The sequence below is a fragment of the Marmota monax genome, unplaced genomic scaffold (assembly GCF_021218885.2).
Source record: "Marmota monax isolate L192 unplaced genomic scaffold, Marmota_monax_Labrador192_F-V1.1 WCK01_AAM20220418_F8-fsc00008, whole genome shotgun sequence".
NCBI classification, from domain to species: Eukaryota; Metazoa; Chordata; class Mammalia; order Rodentia; family Sciuridae; genus Marmota; species Marmota monax.
This window is the reverse complement of record NW_026694432.1, coordinates 29988224-30015832: the sequence shown is the minus strand read 5'-3', so window position 1 is coordinate 30015832 and position 27609 is coordinate 29988224. Positions and strand designations below refer to the sequence as shown.

General features: G+C 53.5%; 1 protein-coding gene across 3 annotated transcripts in view; it reads left to right on the top strand.

Annotated features, from left to right (window-relative positions):
• Positions 1-15230: 15230 nt before the first annotated feature.
• The window catches only part of Kazn (kazrin, periplakin interacting protein), a 954456-nt gene continuing 942077 nt past the window's right edge, over positions 15231-27609 (top strand). For 2 of the 3 annotated variants that reach the window (XR_009224390.1, XM_058571143.1), the window contains exon 1: positions 15252-15476. Coding sequence is in view for 2 of the 3 variants with exons in the window: in XM_058571143.1 (XP_058427126.1) it covers positions 15356-15476 (121 nt within the window). In the remaining variant the exon portion in view is untranslated. Of the gene's footprint in view, positions 15477-27609 lie in introns of all 3 variants that reach the window. The other variant, XM_058571142.1, reaches the window with a different exon arrangement.

Sequence of the window (27609 nt, the reverse complement as noted above, 5' to 3'; positions counted from 1 at the left end):
GAGTGACCAGAATCCTGGGTCTTATACCCAAAGATCCCTAACCAAAGTGGGCCTCAGAGCCCGCTTCTGAGCTCGTGGATTGGCGCATCTTAAAACTTGAGACTCTTGAAGTCTCGCCTGCAGCAGAGCTTGAAGAGCATTTCCCAGGTTCTGGGCCCCGGAGCTGTCAGCAGAGCATGTTGGTACAAGCAAGGGCACTGCCCCCGTGTGGCCAGCCTGTTCCGATTCGGCCACAGTCAGGCCTGAGCGCCTTTCTTCAAGGATTCCTTCCTGTGGCGGCAGGGACGCAGTGCCCTTGAAGATGGACCCGAGGCCATTTAACCACCACTGTGCTTTGGCTCAGGAGCCTCGGCCAGCTCTGAGGGACCAGAACAGGCAACTCACTTTCTGTAAGAGAGGGACCATGATTATCAGGGGGTCAGTGGGAGTCCTTGGTTCCCCCAAAGACCTGAAGATCCGATGTAAGCCCCAAGTTCCAACAACTTCTCTAGGTTACTCTTGGCTGGATTTCTCCCACATGCTTGTATTTCCATTAAACTTCTTCCTGTTTTTCTCCTGTTGATCTGTTTCATGTCAATTTAATCTGCAGGTCCCCTGCCACAGCACCTAAGAGGGTACAGGGGATGGTATGTCCTCCCCTGAGGACTCTGGGCTGGACACAGCTGGAGTGGGCTCTACACAGAGGTTCTCTTGCACAGCTCGGTCCTGCCTCAGGGAAAAGCAGAAGGCTGGACACAGCCTCTGACCAAAGAAGGGAATCGATGCCCATGGGCCACTGACCATGTGCCAAACCCCGTGTTCCCTGTTTTACCTGGTGTTGAACGTCTGTGCTCAGGAGCAGGACGTGACATCGTCTTGCTGGAACACCCTGCAGCACTGAAGGTACAGCTCTGGCCTTGGGAGGTGCACTTTCCAACTGCCCAACTGCCCCGGTGCCAGGTACGATGCCGCCCGCAGGTACAGAGATGACGAGGCCAACCCTGTGTCCTTGAGTGACCGCTGAGGAAGTCTGGGGTTGGCATCCGAATCCAGATCTGCATTTGGCTGATGACAGCCGAGCACACGTCTCGTCTCTGCCCTGGCTGAGCTCCTGCCTCGCGAGGCCCCGTGCCTTCCCCAGGGCACACATCCTGGAGCAGCAGCGCGGGGTGGGTCAGCTTGACAGCGGATTGAAGCAGCGACACTCAGTGAGAAGCACAGGGAGTTCCACTCAATGATCCGGCAAGGAGCGGCCATGGCCAGGCCCTGCCTGGGTGCTGGGTGTACACAGGTGACAGATTCCGTTCCTGGACAGCCACTGCATAGAGTGAGGTGGGGGAGCTCAGGACCTCGGGACTCTCTGATGTACCCAGCAGGCACCTGTTGTGGGTCATCTCAGCTGGAGACAGTGAACGGGGAGCTCTGGAATGGTTCCCAAGGTCAAAGAAGCTGAGTAGCTGGGCTCAGAAAGGACCTGAATGGGCAGCAGGTCTGGGGATTAGGAGCGGGAAATACAGTCTCCTCTGGAGTCAATGCCTCGGGGACAGGTCGCTCCTCACCAGTGTCCTCACCCCGACCAACACTGTCTTGCCTCTGCATGAGGATCTGACTTGACTTGGACAAGAGGTGGACAGGACTCCTGATGGGCAGTTCGCTGATGCTGTGGGCAGTGGTGGAGGGGACCTCCCAACGGACACTGAGGTTTTCCTGCTGGAAAAGGGGTAAGTGTGGTTGGGCAAGGTTTGCAGGTCCTTTGAACTATGGGAACATGGAGGAAAATGCCCAACCCAACCCAGGAGGTCAGAGACGATCCTGCAGGAAGAAACACCGAGAAAACAGAAGTGACCGGCACCAAGGGGCAAGCAAGCCAAACATTACAGGCTGAGAGATGCAGGTACCAAGGCCTTGAGGCAGAGATAATTATTGTCCTCCATGGAATGATGGCTCTTCCCTGCTGGACTCTCGGAGTGGCCGGTCACTTTGCCCAAGGACTTACATCTCTAAGGACCAGAGCCCCTGCTCTGTCCACCTCCCCTGGAGTCCTTGAGCTTTTCAAGGGCAAATGAGCATCAGGAAACCCCTCAGGCTGTGACCCCCTCCCTCCCAGGGGGTGTGCAAGCTGAAATGAAATCAGGAACCTCCTGCGTGGAGCGCTGAGAGGAAGAAAAAGGCCAGCGCAGCGCTGAGCGCTTTTATGGTTTCTCTCCCCTACGCTGGGGGAGGCTTGCAGTCAGAGCTGCCTGAACTGATCTGCACCGCCGTTCAGGTGTTCTTCACGCCCCCTGGCCTGACAGTTTATAGCAGCTGCAACCCTCGCGTATCGATTATTTAGGAGAGGGAGAGAAGCTGTGATGGCTGCGCTGCCTCGACAGCTCTGCCTCGTTGCATTTCATCCCGTGAGAAGGGGGGGCTCCTTGGAAGGGACAGGAAGGCCCCACCCAGCGCAGATCTCCTGTGTGTGGCCGGGGACAGCGGGCAGCGTGTTCGCCGTCTGACGAATCAGCTGCACTTTTCTTCCTGTGAAAGCCCGCAGCCTCCCAGGAGGAGTCCCTGGAAGGAATCCTGTCCTTTGCCCAGTCGTTTCTGGGTCACGTTCCTTGGGCTAATGAAAGCCGCTGTCTCTGCTGGCCGCTCTGAGGGATGCCAGCCCCCTGCCCACTCCATTCCCCTGACGGAGCCAGGGCTTGACTCCTCCCTCCCGGCCAGCAGGAGGCCGCTCCTTGGAGGCTAGTGGCTGTGGGCGCTGTGGGGTGACCTGGGCCTCCTGGCTCCCGGGGGGAGCTCCTCCTGCTCTCCTCCCAGGGCTGCTGCTGGTCCTGCTGGTGGGGGCCTACTCAGGATCGCATTTCTGCTTAAAGATCCTGACTCAGTGTGACCACATTGAGGGACAGGCTTGGGGGGGCTCATTTTCAGTCGATAACAAGGAGAAGCTTGCAAATTAGAAAGGAGGGAGTATCAATTACTGGGAGGTGGGAGGGGACTTTTCCATCAAAACAAACACCCCTTGCCCCATCCCTGCTCGGAAACTCCCAGCTACGATGCGCTCTGGTCCCTGCAGCCGCGCCTCCCTTCTGTGCGGGGAGCAGTGGCAAATCCACTGGTGCAGCCAATGGCCCTCCCCGCCAGCCCCACCTTTGCTGGCACACGTGCCCATCTGCATCGTGATTTTTGTGGGTTCCGGGCACTCTTGACTTTGGGGGAGTGTCCTGACTCTGTAACAATTACATAAATGACAGTGGACACCTCGCTTACTGTGAGGAGTGAAGCTCGGTCGTGGGCTCCTGAAGCCATCGCTGGCGCTAGGCCCTGGGCTGACTCTGCTCTATGGACTGGTCACCTTCTTCAGGGAAGGTGCCCTTCCACCCTGATTCATGGGGACACTGAGACTGCGGTAAGTCATTTCTGCTGCTGGTGATCCCTCTTAGCCGTGGGATGTTCTCTGGTTAACACAATGTGAGAGTGAGCTTCCAGGGATCTACTAAAAGGGTCTCTTTTCTGTTAATGAGATGCCTAAGGAAGAAATAACCTTCTTTTCCTGGAGTTTCTCACGCTGGTCTGTGGCAGCCATTCTGATGTCCTGAGGCAATACTGACCTGATGAGGGGGGCTGAACAGAGAGCCCTGGATCCCCAAGGATGATGCTAGCTATGGTGGTAACCATCGCTGGAGCTGCCTGTCTACTTGAGTGGCACCAGCAAGCACCATGGAATGGGTGGCTTCACCAAAGGAAATTTATTGTTGACGTTGAAGGTGTTGGAAAGGTTGGGTCTTTCTTTCTTTCTTTTTTCTGGGAGGAGGGTACTGGGGATTGAACCCCGGGGAACTTACCCACTGAGCCACATCCCCAGTCCTTTCTTATATTTTATTCTGAGACGAGATCTCACTAGTTGCCTAGGGGCTCACTAAGTTGCTGAGGCTGGCTTTGAACTTGCCATCCTCCTGCCTCAGCCTCCTGAGCTGCTTGGATACAGGTGTGCGCCTTCTTTCTGAGGACTGTAAAGAGGACCGGCTCCAGGCCTCCCCAGCTGCTGCTGGTTTCCTGCAAGTCTTGGGCTCCCCTGACCTGAAGCAGCATCACCTGCTCTTTGCCTTGGTCTCCACGAGGTCTTCCTGCGTGGGCCTGTGTGCACCCCTCCCTTGGATGAGGACATCGGCCACATTGGTTTCAGATCCACGAGTTGGTCACCTCTGTAAAGCTCTGTCCCCATGGTTGTGATCTGAGGTGCTGGAGGTGGAACTTCAACATATGGCCTATTGGGGGGCCACAGTTGTACCCAGAACCTCTTCCTTGGGACAGTTTTGCGACCATTGATCCCTTTATGGCTCACACCTTGTGAGTTGGGTATTTCCTGAAGAAATCCCAACGGGGCCACCTGCTCCGACTGCTGGCCACGTGGGTTTCCCTTCCTGTCGGCAGGTCACCCTGGGGCCTTTGGTCCCTGTTGAAGATCTGTGCGGAGGTCCATGAACCGGAGCCCCCCAGGAACAGTCCCACTCAGGGGGACAGTACACAGCCCTGGACAGCCAGGCGCTCGGGGCAATGAAGAACCCAAACGAGAGAAGAGCAGCTTCCAGTGCCACCTGCGCTCCTTGGCTTGTGGCCCCTCCTCCATCTTAAGCCCAGGGCTCCGAGTCTGCCTCCTCTCCTCTGAGTCCCTCGGCCTACCTGGACAATCCGCCACCCCCTCCCTCTCCCCATCCTCCATCATACTGCAAGGTCCGTCTTGCCAGGCAGGGCCATTCGGTCGCAGTCTCTGTGTACTGGGCCCTGCAGCTCTCTGGGTGTAGGCTCCTTCTGTCCCCCAGGGTGGCAGATGCACCGATGGACCTTTGAGGTGCCAAGGCTGCTTAGAAGCGGTCACTTTCCCGCCCATTCTGCTCTGGCAAAGCTGTACCTCCATGTGGGGGTGAGGGGGTAGTGGGGTGAGTGCTCCCTAAAGCACCGATTCTCAAAGGGGGCACTTGGCCAGCAGCGTGAGAATCACCTGGGGGGAACCTGTAGGCCATGCGGATGCTCAGTGCCCCCTGACCTCCTGGGTCAGAAACTCTGGGGCTGGCCTCAGCCAGCTGCTCCCCCTCCCTGCCTCACTGTCCGGCCTTGGCTCAAAGGTGGGCATTGGGTCTTCAGGAAATCTCTTGCCTTCAGGTACCCTTTGGCTTGGCCTCCTTCAGGTTGCACCCTGCTGAGCACCTCACCCTAGGAGACCAAGGTCATTGGGTGTCAGATGGAACCTGAGTCCTCACCGGAGGTTCTTGGAGTGCCAGAGACATCCGGCCACACGGAACTTCTGGGTGCTTCCATGAGGACGTCAGGTCAGAGCCAGGAGCCGAGGGCCACGGTGGGTGAGGGCCGAGGAAGAAGGACTTGGGCAGAGAAAGCAGCAGGGCAGAGGCAGGGGCTTGCAGGGACAGCGGAGAGACCACTGGGCCACGTGGTTCCTTTAACAGGAATCTATTAAACCCCTACAGTGAGCGCTGGGTCTCCTGCCTGGGAAACACAGAATCTCAGCCCACACCCTGACTCAGAGGAGCCCGAGCAAGGCGCCCGGAACAGAGCTCAGGGCTCGGCTGCCTCTGCCGCTCGGCAAAGCCCATGGGGCATCCTCCGCCCCGAAAGGGTATTTAGCACCCAGCAAATAGGGCAGGGAAATTACAGGAGGCCGAGCCTCATGAAAGACGCATCAGTGCAGAGCTCGTAGCATCGCTGCGCAGAGGAGTGGGAGGCGCCATCACCTGCTTTACTAATGCTGCGACAGCGCGGCTCAGACCCCGCAGGGTCCCGGGCGGCCCCCTCCCTCCCCGTGTGTGTGCCACGGTCCTGGCTTATGCCCTGTGCACCAGCGACGTTCTCAATAGCACCCTCTGTCCCTTCAAGTGCTCCGAGGGCAATAAATGACATGAGTGTCCTCTGCCACGGAACCGGGGAAACTAAACCTGGACTTGATCCCATTGCTCCCCCCAGCGCCTTCGGGAAACCGTCCCCACAACAGATAAAGACAGAACCAGATCCACCAGATCTCGCTCGGAGCCCATGGGTCCATTATCACGTGGGGCCTGGCCCTGCCAGAAACGGGCAAAAACCCCAGGACCTGAGATGCCACTCTTCATCGTCCTCAGGAGAAAGCTTAAGGGACCCGGGGACAGAGGCATCTCAGAGGGAGCGCAGCTTTGACTTTCACCTGGTGAAGCCTCCTGCGGTGACAGTGGCAGTGGGGGGCACCCTCCTAGGGAACACGGATGTGTCGCCCCAGTTCAGTGTTTAATTACTTAAAACGTGACCACCGTGCAGTGTGTTTTGGACCATGACAAGGGTGAGAGAATCCGGTGCCCACTCTGAGCTCCTGAAGCAGATCTGATTGAAATTCAACAACAAGAAGAAAACTGAGAACAAGGCAAAGGCGGTAAGACCGAGGGCGCCTGGGTCCAGAGGACAGGGTGCGCCCCTGGCAGCCCCCCACTTCCCTAAAGGTGGCCGCTCTGCCGACCCTTGACCCTTCGTGTTCCCTGGATTCAGAGAGATGGACTGGAGCCGCGTGGAGTTCCTGCCTGGCCTTCTCGGTCAGCCCTGAGGCCAGGCGTGCTGGGTCCCTCCACGTGTGAACACACTCGCTCATTTTGTTCTGCCGTGGGTGAAAATTCGGGGTGTCTGCAGCTCGAGGCTGTTAGGAATCGCAAATGCGTCTGTGACATTCCCATAGGTGCCACTGTGCATGAGCGTCCCTCTAAGGGGTACACACCTAGGAGCAGAGTGGGCAGGTCAGACAGCAGGGGCTGCTGAACTTGAAAATGCAAAGCCAGACGGTTTCCCCAGGTGTTCACTCCTCGTGTGCTTCCACCAAGAGCAAAGCTGAGTCCCATTTGCTCCACACGTTTGCCGAGCCCTGGAACTGCCCATCTTAAAGGCTGCCTACGAGGGTGGATGGACAGTGTGTTTGGATTTTATTGTGCTTTTAACTTGCTTTTCTCCATGAATAATGGAGGGGAAGACCTTTTCATATGGGCCATTTTATATGCCCCTGTGTCCGTCGGTTGTCTCTTACTGTAACGAAATACCTGCAATATTTAACTTATTAACAGACTAGGTTTATTTGGCTCACAGCTTTAAAGTTTCCAGTCCATGACTGGTCTGCCCTGTGGCTTTTAGGCCTGGCATGAGGCAGCACATCCTGGCAGGAGACATGGCAGAGCAAAACTGCCACCTCATGGCCAGTGAGCAGAAAAGAGAGAGAGAAAGAGGAAGAGCCTGGGGTCCTACAGTCCCCTTGGAGGGCACACCCAAAGGAGTCCCCCAGGCCGCGTTTTAGAGTTTCCACCACCTTCCAATAGTGCCACTCTGGGGACCAATCCTTCATCACATGGGCCTTTGGGGGCCATTTGAGTTCTAAACTGCAGCAACCCTGTTTTTTAAAGTGCTCATCCAAGTTTCTTATTTTCATTTTGAGTAATTTGTCTTTTTGATTTGAAGCCGTTCTTCTATAATAAGAGTTGGAGTCTTTTCTTGGCTACAGGTGTTTCAAATTTCTTCCCTTCAAGAGACCCATAAGGGATTGGAAAGAAGTCACGGGGAGGAAGAAGATCTTATCCTTGATGTCTCATCTCTCCATCTCTTCCTCTCTGGGTAGCGCTGTCTGTGTCCTATTGAAGAAGCCACCTACCCCCTTCTCCTAAGTGCACCAAGTTATTCTGTTGTAAGGGGTTTTGATGTCCCCGGGGAATCACAATCCACCTGTAAGTGACTCGTCCCTGGTGTCAAGTGGGAGTCCCATGTGGGTTTCCAAGTGACTGAGCATCGTGGCAAAATCCCCTGCTCTACAAGGTCACCTTTGTCATCATGCGTGAAAGAGGCAGCCCTGGGACCCCTGGCTGTGGCCTACGCGCTGTCCTTGGCTGCTGCTGCACTCTTAGCTACGGAGCCTGGCTCACCCAGTGGAGCGGGCCCTCGTTCCGGTCTTCCTCATGTGCTCTGGGCCTCGAGCTTTCCCACGGAATGGCAGAGGCCTCTTGTCAATCATCCAGGTTTGGAGCAGATTAAACCTGTAGATCGGTTTGGGGAGAAATGGAATTTCACGGTGCGGAGCCCTTGGACCCCGGCTGGTGGGCCGCTGCCCTCTTGGGTTCCACCCCTCGGTTCCTTGCAGGGTGACGTTGGCTGTTTCCAGCAGGTTTACTCCAAGTTCTTTGATGCTGTTGTACTCTTACACTTTCTGTTTTACATATATCAACACAACTTACTTTTAAAATTTACTGTGCACCCGACAACTTTATTGAACTTATTCTAAGGATTTCCCTCTATACGTTTTCAATTTTCTTCAACAATCAAGGCCAGGGCAGATTTTGTTTTTCTGTTGCAAACCTCACATCTCAGTTTCCTTTCAGGGGCTCAGCGTGGGTGGAGGTGACGACGGGTCGTTCCTGCCTCAGTCCTGCTGGGGGGGGGGGCGCGGTGGCTTTAATACAAAATCTTTATCGGGTTAATAAAGTTTTCCTTTATTCCTTTGGTGTTTTTTGTGAGACTTGAATTAAGGTCTGCCACAGAGACAATGTTTTCAAAATTAATTTTTTTAAAAGAACGCATATTCGGCAGTTGTCGGATCCAGGTGTTCTACACAGACCGTTGATCGGAGTTAATGACTTTCAACTGTTGTCTATTGTCTGCTTTTTAAGTGTTTTCAACTTTTCACTAGTTGTTTTGTTTTTCCCTGTGATTTACCAGTCCTTGGCCTCATGTTTTAGGCTTGCTGAATTGATAATTTGTTGTTATGAAAGATGGCTTGGGTTGCTAGAACTATTTTTATCTGTAAGTCTACTTCGTACCGCAGTAACAGCGACACCAGCCTTCGTCACGCTTCCTTCTCCTCTTTTTTCCTGACTCTCTGGAATCATTTTTACACTCATTTTCCCCCTGTTGGTCCAGTGATTGCAAATTCATTTACAAACTTCCAGTGTTTACACAAGAGATTAAAATACACATCCTTGACTTAACAAGACTGGACATAAATTAATAATCACCTATTATTAATTATAATATTCATTACATTAACACGAATATAAATTTATTAAATATAAATTATATTTATTGATATAATGTATGTTATAATTGAAAATGTAGTGTTGTAACATTTATAATGTAATAATATTACAACCTATGTAACATATTTATATTAAATATACATACATTAATTAAATTAATACAAATATAATTTATTTTCAGGACAGTGCAAGCACCTTAGAACATTATGACAATCTGATTCCATTTATCCTCTTTCAGTTTTTCTTTTTTTTTTTGATAATAGGATTAAACCCAAAAGTGCTTTACCACTGAGCCATATGCTCAGCCCTTTTTAAAAATTTTTATTTTGAGACAGGCTCTCACTAATTTGCTTAGGGCATTGTAAGTTGCTGAGGCTAGCCTCAAACTTGTGATCCTCCTACCTCAGCCTCCTGAGCTGCAGGGATTACAAGTGTGCACCACGGCACCCAGGTTACCCTCTTCCAATTTCTAAGATATTTTTGTTCTGTATTTTATTTCTATGTTTTAATCCCAATAGTGTCTTAATATATAAAGTAATGTTAACCACTAATAGCTATAAATTTGTGTGTAGATTAATACTGACCCATAATATCATACATTAATATTCATTTAGATTTAATTTAGGTTTAGCTGCAACCAACCCCTTCACTGTTCTTCCTTGCATCCTGCACTTCTGAGCTTCTCTCTGGGGTCATTTTTCTTCTCTCGGAATAAATTCCCTTCACTGTTCCTTGACTGAGTCTGCTGGTAATAAATTTTCCAAAATGTCTTAGGTCTGAAAGTGACTCGACTGCACCCTCATGCTTGAAGGATGCTTTCCACGAGTCTAGAATTCTGGGTGACAGCTATTTTCTTCAGCACTTGGAAGATAGTTCATCACCTTCTGGCTTCTGCAGCTGGTGCCGAGTCCGATGTCAGTCTCTGCTGCTCCTCTGAGGGCATCTGTCCCCCTCCTGCAGCCTCCACAGCAGCTTTTAAGACTTTCTCTGTGTGATAAACCTGTGTGATTCCCTTTTTAGTTATTCTGCTTGGATTGTGAACTTCTTAAATCTCACTTCAGTGAGTTTTCAGAGCTGTATTGGAGTTTTTGGAGAAACAGAATCAGTGAGAAACTTATTATGGAAATTGGTTCACGTGGCTACGGAAGCTGAGAAGTCCCACAATACGCTGCATGAAAACCGGAGACCCAGGGAGGCCAGGGGAGTAACTGAGTCTGAGCCTAGAGGCCTGAGAACCCAGGGAGCTCATGTTGGAATTCTCAGTTCAAGGCCAGAGAACTGGAGGCAGAAGTGGGAGGCTGGTTCTCATGCTAGTCCTAGAGTCTGAGGCCTCAGGAACAGGAGCTCTGCCGTCTAAGGCAGGAGGGTGGGGAGGAGGAGACAGAGTGTTCCAGCTCAAGGGGGTGGAGAGTGAGTGATCGAGCGTGAATGAGGTAGTCAGTGGTGTTCCAGTGGCATGTGGCAGCCTCCACTTGGTGGCTGGATATGATTTCCCCTCAAAACTCATGTTGGAGTTTAACCTCCATTAAGAGGGTAGAAACTCAATCTGACTATGGCATTTAGGGGAGGCCTTTGGGAGACAGGATTAGATAGGATCATCAGGATGGAGCCCCAGGATTGAATACCAGTGACCTTGTACAGGGGGGAGAGCAGCAGAGGAGATGCCTGTCTGTCGGGTGCATGTGGTGCCCTGCACCACCCTGCAGTTCTAGCTTAGAAGATTCAGCCCCTTGACCTTGACCTCCAGAACTGTGAGCCACAATAAAATTCTTTTCTATAAAACATGCTCCATCTGGTATTCTCTTATTAGCAATAGAAAACAGATGAACACAGTGACCTTTTGCTATGAAAAACAAAGCATCCTAACACACGTTTCTCTACCTCCTTCCCTTTGCCTGTCCCTTGCTCTGGTACTCGGCCTTTGGGAGGGGATGTGTTGGAACCTACCTAACTTGTGGAGTGGGCTCTTCACTCCTGGGGGAATGCAGGTCTGAGCAAAGTCAAGGGAGGGTTTTGGGTCAGGTGTTGAGGGCCACAGCCAGTCAGAATGGCCCCTGGCATTTTGCCAGAAGTAATGGTTGAGAGGCGAGCCATTAAGATGATGCTGGATTGATTCAATTGTATATAGACCCCTGCTGTCCGCCTCGGGTGCCTGCTACTTTGGAGTTATCGAGGGGATTTCTTCTGGAAAGTTCGAGTCGGTTGGTGAAGTTCCGGGGGAGGGTGTTCGGTTGGGAGTGGTGTGCCTGGAAGGGCCGCGTGGGAGGCCTTCGGAAGTTCGGAAATAAAGTGTGTTCCTGCGTGAGTGGCTCGAGATTTTTGCCCAGCCAGACTGCAGCAGTCAGGTCCACTGAAAGTCTGCAGGGCTGACAAGGTACCAGGGGGAACTTAAAAATATGGATATGACTATTGATTGGAGGCAGAGCAAATTTATATCCCTTCTAATCTAAGATTCCCAAGCAGATTTTAAAACACTTCACGTATAACGGCGTTTAAACCAGCCTCACCCAAATGCCCTGCTTGGGCCCCAATCCCCTCCCGCACCCCCTCATCTTCCTGCACCTTGGGGACCCACTTTCCTTCCTGGACTCGGCTCTAATCTCCCTCGATTCACGCTTGCCCTGGAGACTTGGCCAGAGCCTGTGTTGGAATGCAAGACCCTCCAGGCTCCCTGCTGCAGAGGCTGGCCGTGCTTTTCCATTTGTGGTTGGTTAATTGTGACATTGAGGCAGACAGAGGAGGCCTTGCTTCTCCCGCGGTCTCCTCGCCCCTCCCCTCGGCCACTCTCAGCCACGCCCCTGTTCCACCCTCCAAGGCCAGGGTAAGTTGGGCATTGCAGGGACAGTGAATGAATGATCTTACTAGCACAGAGGTGACGAGTCCCACGGGTAAGTTAATGACTTCTCTAATGGGGTCTTCACTTAACCTTTATCTCGGGAGAAGTATCCAGTACCTGAACTCGTCTCCGCGAGCAGCAGGCTCCTATGGTGAGTGCTGCAGACCAGGCTGGGAGCCATGCTCAGCGTGCACCTGTAGAAGGCGGATCTGCTTCTGCAGTGGATTGTAGCATGAGCCGTGCAGGCTCAGTGCTATCAAATGCAACGTGCCTTGAAAAATTTCAAGTCCAGACATTTTGAAATGTGGCCAGTAACCATAAAGCATTACCAATGGCAGCACAGCGTGGGGAATCCGCAAACAAGACAGCCCTCAAGAACAGACCCTGGTGTATGGAAACCGACAAGATGATAATGCTGCTGCAGTGGGGAAAGGGAGGGCAGGGTGCCTTGCTCAGTGTGCGCTGCTATAACAAATTACCCTAGGCTGGGTGGCTGAAGCAACAGTAAGTTATCCCTCATGGTTCTAGAAGCTGCAAGTCAGATCAGGGTGCCCACAAGGTCTGGTTCTAGTGAGGTCCCTCTTGTGGGCTGCAGATTGCCGATTTCTTACTGTGCCTTCCCATGGTGGAAAGACAGCAAGAGAGATCCCTGGGGTCCCCTTTACAAAGGCTCCACCCTCAAGATCCAGTGACCCCACCCCCCAAGAGCATCATATTGGGGGTTAGGAGTTCAACATCCAAAGCTGTCCCCCGTGGGCCACTCATTCAGCCCACTCCACGGGGTAAAGATGGTTTGGGGAAAAGTGGTTCAGATACTGCAGCGGGGTAAGTACCCCCACATAAAATACCAGACATAGTGTGATTCCACATAAACTCAAGGCCTGAGTATGAAGGTCGAACTTCAAAGGAGGTGACTTTGTAACTTAAGCAAGATTCCCAGGTCATCCTGGAATTGAGAAGGCCAGTGGATCTGACCACATTCCAGTCAAAGAAAGGCCCACGGGCAGAGTTATCAGTTGTACCCAGCTAGGAGGAGGCCTGGCAACACCTACATGGGTAAGTGGTCAACATCTAGCCGAGTCGAGGAACTGCTGTGAATCCACAAACCAGAAAACAGGAAGATGACTGGGAAAGTGGGCCGCGCCTTCCAACAGAGACTCTCCCAAAGAAGAAACTTCTAGAGTTAACAGGCTCTTCAAGAAGTGTTCAGTTTCCTAGTAATTAAGGCCAATCAAGCAACGAACTATAACGAACTACACCTACCAGATTCCTCAGCTTCCAACAGTTATTGGTAATGATGTGGGAAGGATCGAGGACTGGAACCAGGTGCGGTACCAGTACCTCGCCCAGCAGGCCAGGAGTGCCGGCTGTCGTGGTGGGCGGATAGACCGCAGAGCCGTGCTGGGGGACTACCTGGAAGCATTTGATGAGTTCAGATCTGCATCCATCATGGCGCACTCTCCTCCTAGCCAGGGAGATCCTGACACAGAGTCACCCCTCCTGGTTTGTGCCATTCTTCCTGATGCGATCACTCCTAGAGACTCCATTCACTCTCAGCGTGTCCTGACGTGGACACTATATGGCTCGATGACCCCAACCTTCAGGTGGCACCATCCCTGGGCTGTTTTTAGCAGCCGACCACAGGTGGCAACTCGGGTAGGCACTATGGGAACCAATGGAACAAAACTACAGGGGATTGAAGACATGAACCAGCATGTCACAGTGGGCAGGATGGACGGGGGTATAGAGAAGGGGGGAGAAACATGGTCTGCTCAACAAAATACACCTGTAGGCTGAAGGGGATTTTTTTAGCATGGGCACAGCTAGCTGCTGGGGTCATCATAATCCACCCAGCCACTCAGGCCCCGGAAGCCAGTGGCTTTCCCTTCCTGTGTGGGGCTTCTGCAGGTAGTTAGCAAGAGCCAGGTCTTCTCCTGACCTTATCCTTGACCATCTTAGATCCCTGTTGTCAGAGAGAACGGACGCTCCATCATTGAAGCCGTGAATGCAAAGTCAGGCCTCATCTAAAGGTGGCTTCTTGCTTAGTGTAACCATCCCAGGTAACCCTCAGAATGTCACCGAGCCGTATATCATGGGTGGCCAAGGGTTCTTATGGGAAAGCCTTTGGTCTGGGCGACTTTCTGGCCCACAAACTGGTTGAAACTTTACCTTCTGTGTCTTAAATACCAAAGAGGCCAGTGGCCTCTCCTCGGGCCAGCGGACACGGGTGCTTTGGTAGCTGCAGCTGTGCTGATCTAGCCCAGCCTCCCACTCTGGGGTCTCACTCCTGGCCCAGGTGGTGCTGCCTAACTAGGTGATTGACAGGGTCTTGCAATGCAAGGCTCAGTTCTCAGGGACAGCACCCCAAACGCTGGCTCGAGATGTGCGGCGTCTCTCAAGTTGGCGGATTTTGTGATCAGCAGATGGGAAAGAAAAATAAAGACACAGCACCCACAGCTGTTGTCACCATGTGAAAGGTATCCTCCCCTCCCCCTTCCAGAGGCTCTGCCCCTTCCCTTTAGACGAGCTGGAGACTCATCATCCCGCAGGCAGAGGGCTGGGATGGCCAAGGCGAGGTGCCTGCCCCTCTCCATGACCCGAGTTCCACGAGAGATCTATGGCATCGTTCTCCTGCCGTCTTCTTGAGCTTTGGGTTTCACTGCCAACAGCCTGGTCTCCTGGGCCTGGCACTTCTTGGCTGTGGGCATGAAGAGGTTACAGCCGCCCTGGAGCCTGCTGGGCTGAGTTAGCACTTCCCTCTGCACCCAGGATCTCTCCAAGTAACAGCCCTTTTGCATCATGGAAAAGGGGTGGCTGCGCGGGCTGGGGGGCCCCCTGCAGTAGGTGGCCGCAGGGGCTTCCACCTGTGTCCTCTAGCCCCCCCGCTGCCGGACGCGGCGCGGGGAGCTGGAAGGCAGAGGCTCCGAGGGGCAGAGGATGAGCCGGGGACACCGGGCGGCCGAGCCGAGCTGCAGAGCGCCCGAGCTGCGCGCGCCTCTCGCGCTCTCCCCAGGCTGCGGCTGCCGCCCCGGGCGCGCTGGCCTCGGGCCGCGGTGCTGGCGCGGGGACCTGGGAGCCCGGGAGCGGGGCGGCGCCGGAGAGGACAGCTCCCCCGGGAGCCCGGCAGGAGCCGCGGCGGAGCCCGGGCCGCGCTCTGCCTGCAGCGGGCGCCGGACCCCGCCTGCGCGGCCGGGCGGAGCGGCTCGGAGGGGGCCGCGCGGCTTCCGCGGCCAGCGGCCGGCAGACCCGGGTCCCAGGCACCGAGGAAGCCGCCCGCGTCGGGGGGACTTGGATTTGTCTCTTACATCTGACTCCCTCCGGGGACTCAGCCCTCACTTGACTGGTGTTTGGCAGAAACTGCGGGGACAGGGTGGGCAGAGGAAGGAGCGCTGTAAACTTTGGGGGCGGGGACGTTTTCTTGGAGGTCACAAGTAGCCTCAAATCTACAGCCTCCGGCGACCGGGGGTCGAAGTCCTCTGCTAGGATACTCTGTGGGTCTGGACCCTGCCACATGACCAACACCAGAGACCCCAAAAGAGCCATGGAGTCCACGCTGGCGACATCCAGTGCTGCCACAGGCCCTGTCACCTTCTCCCACGTCTTTGGCCAGCAGTGCCAGCTCATGGAAGCAGGTAGGAAGCTCTGGGGTATGTGCCCAGCCAGTGGGGAGCAGAGTCCTCCTAGAGAGGAGGTCTGTGAGTGCCCCCCATTTATCTCTTCTCCATCCTGATGTCATGTGGGGTGTGAGAATTAACTAGCAGGGACACAACTGCCTGGCCTTTATCAGTTTAAATGATGAAGTTTTAGGGCCGGCTGAGACAGAATGTGCCACTTGGGCGTGATGAGCCAGGGTCCTCGCCTGCCTGTGCTTGCCCTGGCTGGCTGGAGGGTGGGGGAAGGTGAGTCAGGAGGGACACGGTGATGTGCTGGCTGTTGTGGCCATTTTGGGGGGCAGGTGCCAGCCTGGACTGGTCTCTGTCCACCTGCCTCTCTCTGTCCCTGGGCTGGGGCCGTGCCTGGCTGGTGATTTGGAGTAAATTAGATGCCCGGAGTCGCCCGCTCAGCCCTTGGCTCAGCCATGGGCATCCCTTGACCTTTGCCCCGGCTTCGTTTTCCAAATGGCTCAGGTTTAATTCAGGAGGGAACAGTTGACCTGGGCTGCAGCGTTGGCCCACACCAGCCATCTTGCTAGGAGGTGCCTGAGGTCACAAAGACAGCAGGGGCGGCCTCCTCAAGCCTTGGAGGCCATGAGTGACGCTTGACCCTTGCTTACGACTCTGGGACTCACATAAGGACTAGGATGCGTGTTTTCCGGCTTGTTCAGCGCTCATTCGTGCCGCGAGGGGGGCCTTGTGCTCCTCCAGTGGTTTCCTGGGTGTTAAAGTGTTAATCGTGCATTTCGCCTGGTATTTCAGGAAGGTGCTGGGAAGAGCACTGTATCAGGAGTTTCGGAGCCTGAGTTGTTGGGTCCCTTCACTGGTGGTTGCATGATCTTGGAAATCGCAGACCCTCCCCGCTGCCCCGGGGTGTCTGTCTCCAGCTGCAAAACAAGAAGATGGGACTTAGGGCTGCCTGGTGCTTCCAGGCCTTAGTTTCTTTGTACTCAGAGAAGTGCATCTCAGTGGAGAGGTCAAACTTGATCTGGCTTCTAAGACTAGATGTGAGGCAGTTCATGGAGTGGGTAAGTGAGGGCTCAGAGCTGGTTGCCTGGGTCAAAGTCCCAATTTCACTTGTTAGAAGCTGTGTGACCTCAGGCAAGTTACTCAACCTCTTAGATGTTTTCCTCATCTGTAGGAGGAGGATGCTGGGCACCATTCATAGGGCTATGACAATGGTTAAATCAGTTAATACCCTTTCTTGGGCCAGTCAGTGTGTCTGGGTGTGGAGAGAGGAGCATAGCTGCTTTTGGAAGAGAAGATAGGAGCATTGAGTGCCCCCCTCTGCACCCCAACCGGATTCTGGTTTGTCTAGCAGGTTGAGAATCTCCAGCTCCATCCGTCTGTGGAATCATTTCCTCTGGAGTGGCCCAGGTGCATCAACTTCCACCAGGAGGGGGGCTCCGGGACTTTCCTGGCCAGCTTCCCCGCACCTGCCTGCCCTGGGTTACAGCAGGGAGGCAGGTTGGTTTCTCACATTCCTCCCTGTGGCTTCCTTCTCACTTTTGGAGGCCTGAATCAGGTCATGAAATCCTCTGTCTCCTTTTTAAAAACTATGTCAAGAGAGCAGCGTGACATACGGTAATAATGCCTGGTGGTCTCGGGGGAGAGCACTTCTCGTGAAGAACCGAAGAACCACAAAGAGGAATAATTAACCCGAAGTTGAAAAAGCCTGCTCAGTCGGGGGGTGGAAGGGCCTGGAGCAAGCCCTGGCACGTGTCAGCCGGCCATTTGGAGTTGGGCTGGTCCTGCCATGAGATCTTAGATGTGTGTGCAAATTGATCTGCAGCCTGCGGGCTTCATGGCGGGGTTAACCACATCTGCTCCCCAGAGAGGGGCAGCTGTGGGTCCCCAGTATTCACGGGCCCCCACTGTGTTCTGCAGAGTGTCAGGCATCACAGCCTGAGTGGAGCAGGGCTGGCCCTTACTCGAGGGGTTGGTGATCTGGTCGGTGGTAACCATGATCATGCTGAGGAAATCAGACACACAAAAAATCCGATTTTTCAATGGTGCCATTTTCTGAACAATCTTTTCATATAATTTTTGAAACCCTAACCAGTTTCCACAGGCTAAGGAAATGCTCTGCGTGGCTTGCAGGTCCAGGTTCATTCTGATTTATCTTTCTCATCCATGCATCTCTCATCTTAGGGGAAGAAGTTGATTTTTTCTTGGCAGTGCTGGGGATTGAACCCAGGGCCTTGTGCATGCGAGGCAAGCACTCTACCCACTGAACTGTATCCCCAGCCCTAGAAGTCGATTCTTGAGAATGGACCAGTAAGGAGCGAAACGGGGGAGGGAAGGAGGGGCGGGAGCAGAAAGGGACCTAAAATTTACGGAGCAGGTGTAGACTGTTAGCAGCCAGGGTGAAGTGGGGCATGCATGGGGCCATCGAACTCTGACCTCATTAGCAGCAGTGGGAGCATGAGGTCTGGTGGGGCCGTGGAGGAACGTAGAGCTGCTTCTCATTCAGTCCCAGCCCTGCTGTAGCCACCAGGGAAGCTTGAAATCCCTAGACGGGGCTTGGGAAACCACAGCCCCGGGGCGCACTTCTGGCCCACCACTTGTTTTGTGAATAAAGTTTTATTGGCACACAACCAGGCCCATCCATGTCCATTTTTCCCGCGGCTACTATTGTGGTGCACTGAGAGCTGAGCAGTCGTGTGGCCCATACAGTTGGAAACATTTATTATCTGGCTCTTTGCAGAAAATCTTTGCCGACTGCACCCGAGACCAACATATGTGGCCAGATTGGGGTAGAGAGAATCTGCGGGACCGTGTACGAGGGCTCCAGCCCGAGAGCTTGGCTTCTCCTGATGCCTCCTGCAGGCACCTTCAATGATGCGGAGTGGCTAGGTTTCCTTATATCCTCTGCCACCACCACCCACCCCGCAGCATCTCACATAGGAATGGAAGATGTTGCTTCAGGAAGCATTTAGGATGAATCTGATATTCCTAATAAGAATAGGCGTGTGCCCGGATCTGTGGCACCTGAGACAGACAGGAGCTCACCAGTCTTGTCTGTTGCAGGTGGGCATGCTTCCTGGTTAACAGGAGAGGTTTTTCTATTCATTTGTTGGTACTGGGGGTTGAACCTTGAGCATTTTACCTCCGAGTGACATCCCCAGCCCTTTTGAGTTTTTATTTGGAGACAGGGTCTCACTAAGTTGGTAAGGCTGGCCTCAAACTTGGGATCCTCCTGCCTCAGCCTTCAGAGTCACTGGGATGACAGGCGTGTGCCACTGTGCCCAGCTATATGTGAGGTTTTGATGTTGGCAGAGTTAGGATTTGGCCCTCAGTCTTGCAATCCCCAAAGTGTGCTCACAAAAGGCCTCCCACAGGGTTTCAAAGGCTGTGTTGTCTTGCCCACGGCTATGGAAGACAGAGCAGCATTCTGGATGTTTTAGTGGCTCCTGTGATATTGCTCCCTGCGCCCTCCCCAAGGCCCTCCATCCCACTCCTGAAGGGTAGCTTACGAAGACTCCAGGCATCTTCTGTTTCTGACCCCAACCAACATTTCTTCCCTTTTCTTCTGTCCCCCGCCATAGCCCCAATGTCAGATGGCAGTGACCTGGCTGGGAGGGAGTGACCAGTGGAGGCTGCCAGGCTCAGTCTCCTGCCTGACCTCCTTCAGGTTGGAGCAGAAGGCCACTCTCCCAGCCACCTGTTGGCTGTCACCACCCTGCCCACCGTCACCGCTCTGGTTTCTGGACTCCAGGGCATAGCAGCAGACTCAGCCAGCGGGCTCTGACCTCAGAGTGACAGAGTGCTCCCCTCCTCTGTCTCTTCCTGAGTTCCCAAACGTCTGCCCGGGCACCCCTGAGCTGTCGTCTCGCTGCATCTCTGCGCAGGGCTCTGGGTGCATCCTTGGCCTGGTGGCCTGGTGGTGGGGTGAGCCCAGCTTGCAGGCCACGGCTCCTGGGGCCTTGGCCTCTCAGGCCAGGCTCTGACTGGCTAAGCTGCCCCTGGGTCCCTTGAGTTGACCTGCAGCCCATATCCTTTGGTCAGAAAGCATTCTGGGGACTTACTTGGCCTGACCAGGATGTGAGGTCCTGTGTGTCCTGCTGACATGGCAGGATTCCAGGCCTAGCTCAAGGAGGAGGGTGGAAGAGAGGGGGAGGACAGGAAGGGGACAAGACTTTAGCATCTGGACAGCTGGCTGCTCTGGGTAGCAGCTCAAAGCCACTTGCAAGATCCCTTGTTTGTACAACCAGTTGGGGACTGTCCCCTGCCCGCACCCTATAGAAACTCAGCACAGGTGAGCCATGCCTGCCTGTCTGCCTTATCTGTCAGGTGGCCCCTGGAGCTGGGTCTGGCCATCTTTAGACTTTTATCTTGCTCCTTCTGAATCCCTTTCCCCGCCATTTGCACAACACCAGGCCTTCTGAACACAGCACCTGTTTGCATCCGGAGGCCACTCGCTAGATTTACAGGTAAAGGAGCTGGTAAAGGAACTTGAATTGGGGGCATCTGCTGTGAGCTGAGCACGTCGTGTGCTTTTGCAAAAGTTAAACAGATGGAAGAGGAGCAAACACGAAAGAGCACATTTCCTAAATGGCAACGTGGTTTTAAGGTTTCCCTGTGGATCCCCAGAGCTGGCAAGCGGGACCCGCTTTCTGCCTGACTCTTTCTCCAGGTGGAACAGTGACTCCCTGTTCCAGAAAGAGGCTTTCTGGGTGGCCAGCTGCCGATGCTCACAGAAGGCTGTTTCCAAGGTGGTCACGTGCTAAGGGCTCACGTGCCGCCTTACTTCTTCCTTGCCGTATCGCGAAGGCAAGTAAAGCTGCACCCACTTCACAGACGAGGAACCGAGGCCCAGAGAAGGAAGAGTCTCCTACCTGCCTAGTGGCTGGGGAGCAGGCTTCACGTCTTCTGTCTTAGCCTCCGAGCGTCCTGAGGTTGGGAACCGTGCTCTCGGTCATCAGCAGCATGGTGGGGTGTCTGTTTCCAACTCACCCTGTCCTCCTGGGGAGCGTTAGTGCAGTCGAGTGGGGCTAGGGGACCCAGTGACGCAGTGTGTGGCTGCCTTCAGCCTTTCTCCAGACTCGGCTCCTTGATAGCCCTCCTGAGTTGGGGACAGTTCTCCTCAATGTCCCTGGGGCTGATGGAATCGAGTGCTCTTCAGTCCAGGCCCTAAAGGGAAAGCGGCATTGGCGGGCCCAGTGGGCAGAGTGGTGGACCTGTCACTCACTGCTGCCCAAGCGGTTCCTCGCCGTCGGACCTCACACCCTTAGTCCCAGGGTGGGGTCCTGGCTGCCAGTTCTCAGTGATTTCTCTCGGCTGCATGCAGCTGGCCATGCGGGTGTGGTCAGGGATGCCCAGTGGTCCACAGCCTGACCTTGGGAAGTTCCCAGCAGTGGCCACACTGGGTCCGCACAGGATTGGACTAAGCACCATGTGTCCTTACATCATGGACTGGCGTATTTCTCCACAGAACAACCTGACGGAGGCAGGGCGTGTTGTTACAGCGTGGAGTTAAGAGCTTAATGGTTTGGGTTCAAGTCTCTGCTCTGCCATTCTCTAGCTGTGTGACCTTGGGCACACTCCTTGACTTCTCTGTGCCACAGTTTCCTCATCCTTAACATGGGGATAACAGTTTGCTACCTCATCCATTTTCATTGAGTCTGACAATGACTTATTATGTGTAAAGTGTTTGTCACAGCACGGAGTTCAGAACACATTATATATCAACATCTAAAGTCACCATGACTATTTTTTATTAGCGCAGTTTCTCTGTTTTGTTCAGTGAGACAAAGTTTAGTGATGCTGGGAATTGAAACTCTCCCCATGGGCATGTCTTTCTGAGAAGTAAAATGTTGATATTTTTTCCCTTGGACAATCATCGTGGTTATAAAAAAATAAAATGGAACATTTGTTCTTTCCCTGACCCCCCCAGCCCCCCCCCCCCAGGGCCAGGAATCAACAGAGTAATGAAAATAAATTCCCACCCCCTCGTCACAAAGGCTGTTTAAGGAGTGGTGCTCACGGCCCTGTTTGCTTGGGGAGCCGACTGTGTCTCTCTTCTGGTGTCACCGATGGGTTTCTCGATCATTCTCAAGCAGGTCCTTGTTTCGTATTAAATTAAATGGTCATCCTTAATAAGAGGCAGCTGGATAAATAAAATTCAAATAGAACTTCCACAAAACTTGGAGCATCTGACCCCAGGAAGTGGTTCAAGGTTAAAAAGGCGGTCAACCAACGGAAGAGCGAATACTCGGTCTGAAGGAGGGGCCAGGTAGGTGGGGCTGTGGGGGCTGCTGCTCAGGGATACCCCAGGCTGGCTGAAGTGGCCACATCTTCTAAGAGAAACCGGATCTCAGTTCCCCGCTGAAACCTCCTAATCTGGGGCTGTGCATCACCAAGTACAAGATTTAAAATTCTTCAGGGTCAGACTCCGGCAGCCGGCCCCGCCAGCCGGGCACCACTAGCCTAACCTCTGGTGTGAGCTCTGGGTTCCGGTGGGACAGGCCCCAGTTTCAGGGTGTGTCCAGCATCAGCGACATCTCCCCATTCCACCTCCGTGGGTGGGATACCTACCACTCGGCACACGTCGGGGTTCTTCCTGGTGCCTTGGCTTCTCTGCCATGTGTGGGTTGTGGTAAGTGGCCGTCCCGTGAGCCGCTGGTGTTTTGTCCCATGTTGTGGCAGGGATGGGGGACAGAAACAAACAGTGGTCCTGAGGCCCCAAGATGTCCCGATCTTCAACTTGAGGTTGCACCAGTCCAGCATGGCAGGTGGGCACCATCATGAAGGGAACTTTTGATGGGCCACCCTCAAGTAGCCCCTGGGAGGCCAGCTCCCTGCCCTCAATGGCACCACTCAAGGGCAAAGGGAGAGTGTCTGGACTTGGTGACATCATAGCCAAGAAGGAAGGGAAATGGCCCCTGGTGGGAGGGTGGGGAATCCCAAGTTACCAGGATTCTCTCTTTGAAAGTTCTGGGATCACATGACCAGTGGGTTCTCCAGTTGAAGTTGGCCTCCATAATTCCAAACCCCCAGGAGGACCTCCAAGGTGCCTTTTCTCCAGCACGTGGGAGGGACGGGCTGAGCCTTCCAGGTGGTCTGCTCTTGGACGTGGTCGGTCGCTCAGCTCAGCCGCATGGGATGTTCTCATTCAGCTCAACGTGTTTGCCTGAGGCCGGTTCTGAGCAGCAGGACTCAATTCCCCTTCCACCAATGGAACCCAGGGCAAAGCCTTCAGCCAGACAAGCTCCCATACCACTTCCCAGATGGAGAGCAGGGGCTGCAGGCTCAGCACAAGCTGGAGGGAACACAGCCCCGGGGATCCTGAGGGGGGCTGGCGTGTGAGGCTCAAGGACTCGTGGAGGGCGCTCCAGGGCAACAGGGACTGTCCGAGCTTAGCACTGGCCGTGTGATGCTGGACTAGGGCAGACTATAAAAGCATCTCTGTGAAATCCTGTGGAGGTGTCCTGGGACCCCCACCTCCCATGGGGGGACATTCAGACCTCAGGGAATCACCCACTCCTGGCTTTATTATAGTCTGTCTCTTGTAGTTTTATTACCACGTCTTTCCTTTGGACCAGTTCACAGCTCATCCATCTTTCTGAGCTCGTAGGGAATAAGCCAGATGGAACCAACACGGAGGCTTTGATCTGCAAAGCAGGTGCATTTCTTTGGGCCTTTATGTCAGGCATCCTGCCTGGTGCCTGTGTGGGCCTTTTGCGCTGACCCCAGGGTCGAGGGCCAGCATGACTGGAAGGGCGACTCAGCCTCAGACCCCAAGGTCTCAAGTTTCAGCCGTGAGACCTCCTGAAACTTGAACTTTTTTCTTTGAACTCCTTGAAGTCATTATCAGTTGTGGATAGTGTTATGGTTTGGGCACGAGGTGCCTCCCAAAAGCCCCTTCCTGGGTGAGACTGTGCAGGAATGTCCAGAGGTGAAATGATTAGATCATGAGAGCTATAATCTAATGGATGGATTAATCCATTTGATGGATTAGTAATTTGGATGGATGCGTGCGTTAGGGCAGGCAGGGCATGGCTGGAGGAAGTAGTAGGTCACTGGGGGTTGCCCTGGGGGTTATATCATTCCTGGCTCCTTGCACTCAAGGTCTCTGCTGCTGGCTACAAGAACTGAGCAGCTCTTCTCCACCATGTCCTTCTGCCATTGTCGCAGTCTGGCTGGGCACAAATCACGAGCCACTGAAGCAGGAACAAGCTTTATTTCTGAACTCCACCAGCACACTCCACACATGCTCCCCGGGAACTCTCCCGAACACCACGCGGCTCCTCCAGGAACCACCAACCAGAAATCCCTCCTCCGGCACCTCCCCAACCAATGCCAACTCTTCAGGAATCCCCGCCAGAGCTCAACCGGAACTCAACGGGAACTCCGCGAGAACTCAAAAGTCATCATCTTAATGGCTCGCTGGCGTCACCTCTCAACCACTACTTCTGGCAAAAATGCCATGCGTCATCCCAACTCGGCTGTGGCCCTCAACATGCCATGAAGCTGTCTTACCTCGGGCCCAGAGCAATGCAGTCAGCCAACCACAAGCTGAACCTCTGAAACCATGAGCCCCCCAAAACTGTCCTCCTCAAGGTTGTCCAGTCAGATCTTTGTCACAGCAGTGAAAAGCGACCAGGAGACAGCAAAGATCAGTGAGGAATATTCAGAGAGAGAGCAGGGTGGAGGATGTTTCCATCTCTGCTGATCTAGGGGACGTGGGAGGCGGTCGCAGCTACTTGTTGGGAGAAATCCGAAGGGATTTTGAGCAGCTCTGGGAGGGAAGTGCTCCTGGGTACTTGGGAAGACCAGACGTCTTGGCCTTGAGTCTGTGAGAGGTGAATCTGAAAAGGTTTTCGTGGTGGGTCCCTCTGAGTCTCCAGGTGGCTACAGATTCAGTCTGTTTGGAGACAGAGGCAGGGTCGACAGCTAGATCCATGTTTTCAGTGACGCAGTTGTCAAAGGACTGAGGAGACGGAGGGCATGTGGGCCGAGGCCGAGGATCAGAAGGTGGGGAGGTGGGATGCAGAGCTGGGGGTGCCTGGGGTGCTGGAGGCCAGCACAGCCCTTGTTAACACCCAGGGCTCGTGCAGATGGGTAAAGGAGCAGAATTTCAGGAAGAAATAGGGGATATTAGAGGGGGAGTTCCCAGATTTAGAGCTGGATACTAGGACCAGGCCAGTTTAGCTGAGCCCATCATAGTTAGCTGGTATGAGCTACCATGGAGGCCAGATGAGCCTCCACATAGACTGCCCAGTGGGATCTCTGACTATTTTAGTTTCGTACCGTCCACTATTACCGGATGAGACCAGCTGGATAAGTTGATTCCAAAGTTGATCTCCTTTCTCAACATTTTGGGTCTGATATTCCTGACTTCTGGCTTCTGTTGTTGTTGGTGGCCTCTACTGGTCTTGGGGTCATGGCTCCAGAGGCCATCTGCTTGGTCTATGAATTTGCTTTTACAATCCTGTAAGTTCTGTAGTGTCATTAGAATGTGTCCGGGGTGGATCTAGTTTGATTTATACCATCTGGGGTTTGAACATCTCAGATCTGAGGATTCGTGTCTCCATTCTGCAGAACATTCAGCTACTTATTCCTTTTTTTTAATTGGTGCTTATTAATCATCCAGAATAGCAGGTTTCACTGTGGCATGCTCAAACATGCACATAACAGAATATGATCCATTTCAGCTGCTTCCTCTTTTGAACGCCGCTTCTCTCCCATCCTTTCTACCCCTCCCTTACAGACATTCCTTTGTGACCCACATTGGACTTCCCTGTCTGAGCTCTTTCATATTTCCCATCTTTGCCCTTCAGCTGGGTTGTGCATAATGACTTAAAACACTATCTTCTGGTTCATTAATTTTCTTTCTGGCTGTGTCTAGTTTTCATCCAAACTTGGGCAATCCATTTTTTCACTTAATGTCTTATTGTAACCTTTAAATGTTCTGTGTGAGTTGTTTTTAAATCTTGCAGGCACTCTTTTATGTCTTTTTTTTTAAATTTTAAGTAATCTCTTGTCTCTATGGCTCTTCATTTTATCTTTAGCCATTTAAAGCCATATTTATCGGATACAAGAGTTTTACAGTCCATTTCTGTGGGCATAGTACTCTTTGTCTCTGGCTTGTGTCCAGGATAACTATTGCTTTGTGTGCATTTCGAGTTTACATTTGGAGTTCACGGTTTTGGGTTTTACCTTGAAATACCATCAGTGTAGGCAATGTTGATTTCAGGGGTGGGAATTTCCTCAAACTCCCAGGTGGTAAAAACTTGAACCCAAACCCGAGGTTGAGGGCGGAGGAGGGGTGATGAGTTATTCAAGGAGGTTCCTCCTCCCTCCTCCTCCTCCTCCTCAGTGCAGCACTTAGACTGAGACACACGAGCTTTCTTATTTCTTCTTGCTCTGTGTGTGTGTGTGTGTGTGTGTGTTACAGTCCCGACAACTCCATCCCAGCACACCTAAGGCCTCGTTCCCTCTCTCTGTGGCCACTGAAACGCTAGCTTCCGTTTTACCAGATCAGCAAACGCCTCTGAGCCAAGCCCCAGCGTGTGAGGTGCACTGTCACCCTGGCTTTCCATTTCACATTTCTTCTTGTTGTGTGTGTGTGTGTTCGTTTCTGTGGCTGCTCTAACAACAGATGCTTCTTCACTCACTGCTCTGGAGGCCAGAAGTCTGAAGCCAAGATGTCACCCCGGCCCCGGCCCCAGCCCCTTGCTGGGGGAGAGTCTGTTCCTCATCCCTCCCAGCCTCCAGTGCTGCCGGCGTGCCTCGGCTTGTGGTCAGATCATCTCAGCCCCGGGGTCACTTGACTCCTTCTCTTCTGGGTGTGTGGCTTCTCTTATCCCTCTTTGGTCTTTTAAAGACATTAAACATAGCACTAGGTGCCACCTCGACCATCTGGGAAAATCTCATCGCTAGATCCTTGATCACATCTGCGGAGACCTTTTCCAAATAATGCAACCCTTCCAAGTAGGGATCAGGATGCACATATCTTTTGAAGGCCCGTTTCTCAGCCCACCATGGTGGAGTTCCCGTAGATGGAGAGCTCGGGTTGGTGATTGTAAGGACATCCATGATATTTCTAAAGGGCTGACTGTCTTTGTTCCTCTGAGTCAACCACATTCCCTGGAAAAGAGATGCAAAGACTCTCAAGGCTGGAGAAAGAAATCACAACCCATTGGGGTGGGCTGCTTCTCAGAGGGTTGGAGGCTGAGGGTGTTGAGACCTGGATGCTAGCTTGTGCCAGGGAATGACACTTCTAAATTGCTGTGGGACACAAAGGCTGGGCCTCACTCATGCTATGTGGACACTGCTGTGGGGAAGGTTGGCTGGGCTGAGTTCCTCTGGCCCACCTCCCCTGTTCTTCCATTTGCCTCTGCCCATTCCCAGCTCTGTCTCCTGGCCTGTGTGTCTGTGTGTGTGCGCGCGTGCGATCGATCCTGGTTTCTGCTCCTCCTTGACCCATGACCTCTTCCATTTGGACAGCTGGGAGCTGTCTTGAGCCTGCTGCCTATCATTCCCTTTGCTCCAGATACTGGACAGACACTCTTGGGAACTTGGCCTGTACCAACTGGGCATCACTAAAACCTGAGCAGAGCCAGGTCCAGGGCTGACCACTGTTGCAGAGCACACCTGTACAGCCACAGGTGTCCAGGAAAGAGCCACAAGCTTTCCTGGAAATCCTGTCCCCATACAAATCTGCACTCTGAGGGCCGGTCAGGCAAACTGACCCCGAGCCTGGTGCGTTTATGTGGTTCTTTGGAAACTAAGACCGAACAGAGTGGATGAAGACGGCGGCAGCAGCGCCTGGTGTCCGTCCTCGGGTGGGGTGTGCGCGGTTATGGCTGGTTTCTCCACTCCCTTGACTGGCAGAGGGAGGAAGGACCCCAGGTTGGCAGTTTTTGTTCCTGCCTCTCTGGATGGGGTATCCTGCCCTCAGTTAGTGGCTGGAACCTTGATGGCAGGTGTTTTCATAGCTGGGGGTCCCTGAGAGTTCACCTCCCCTATGACGTGGAAGTTTCTAGGATCCCAGGGGACCCTTCCAGGCCCGGAGTCCCACTGAAGGCCAGAAACCTTGTCTTCTTCTAGGCTTGGAAATCAGTTGGCTGCTGTGTCTCCATAGTGGGTTGAGAGACCTTAGGGGGCG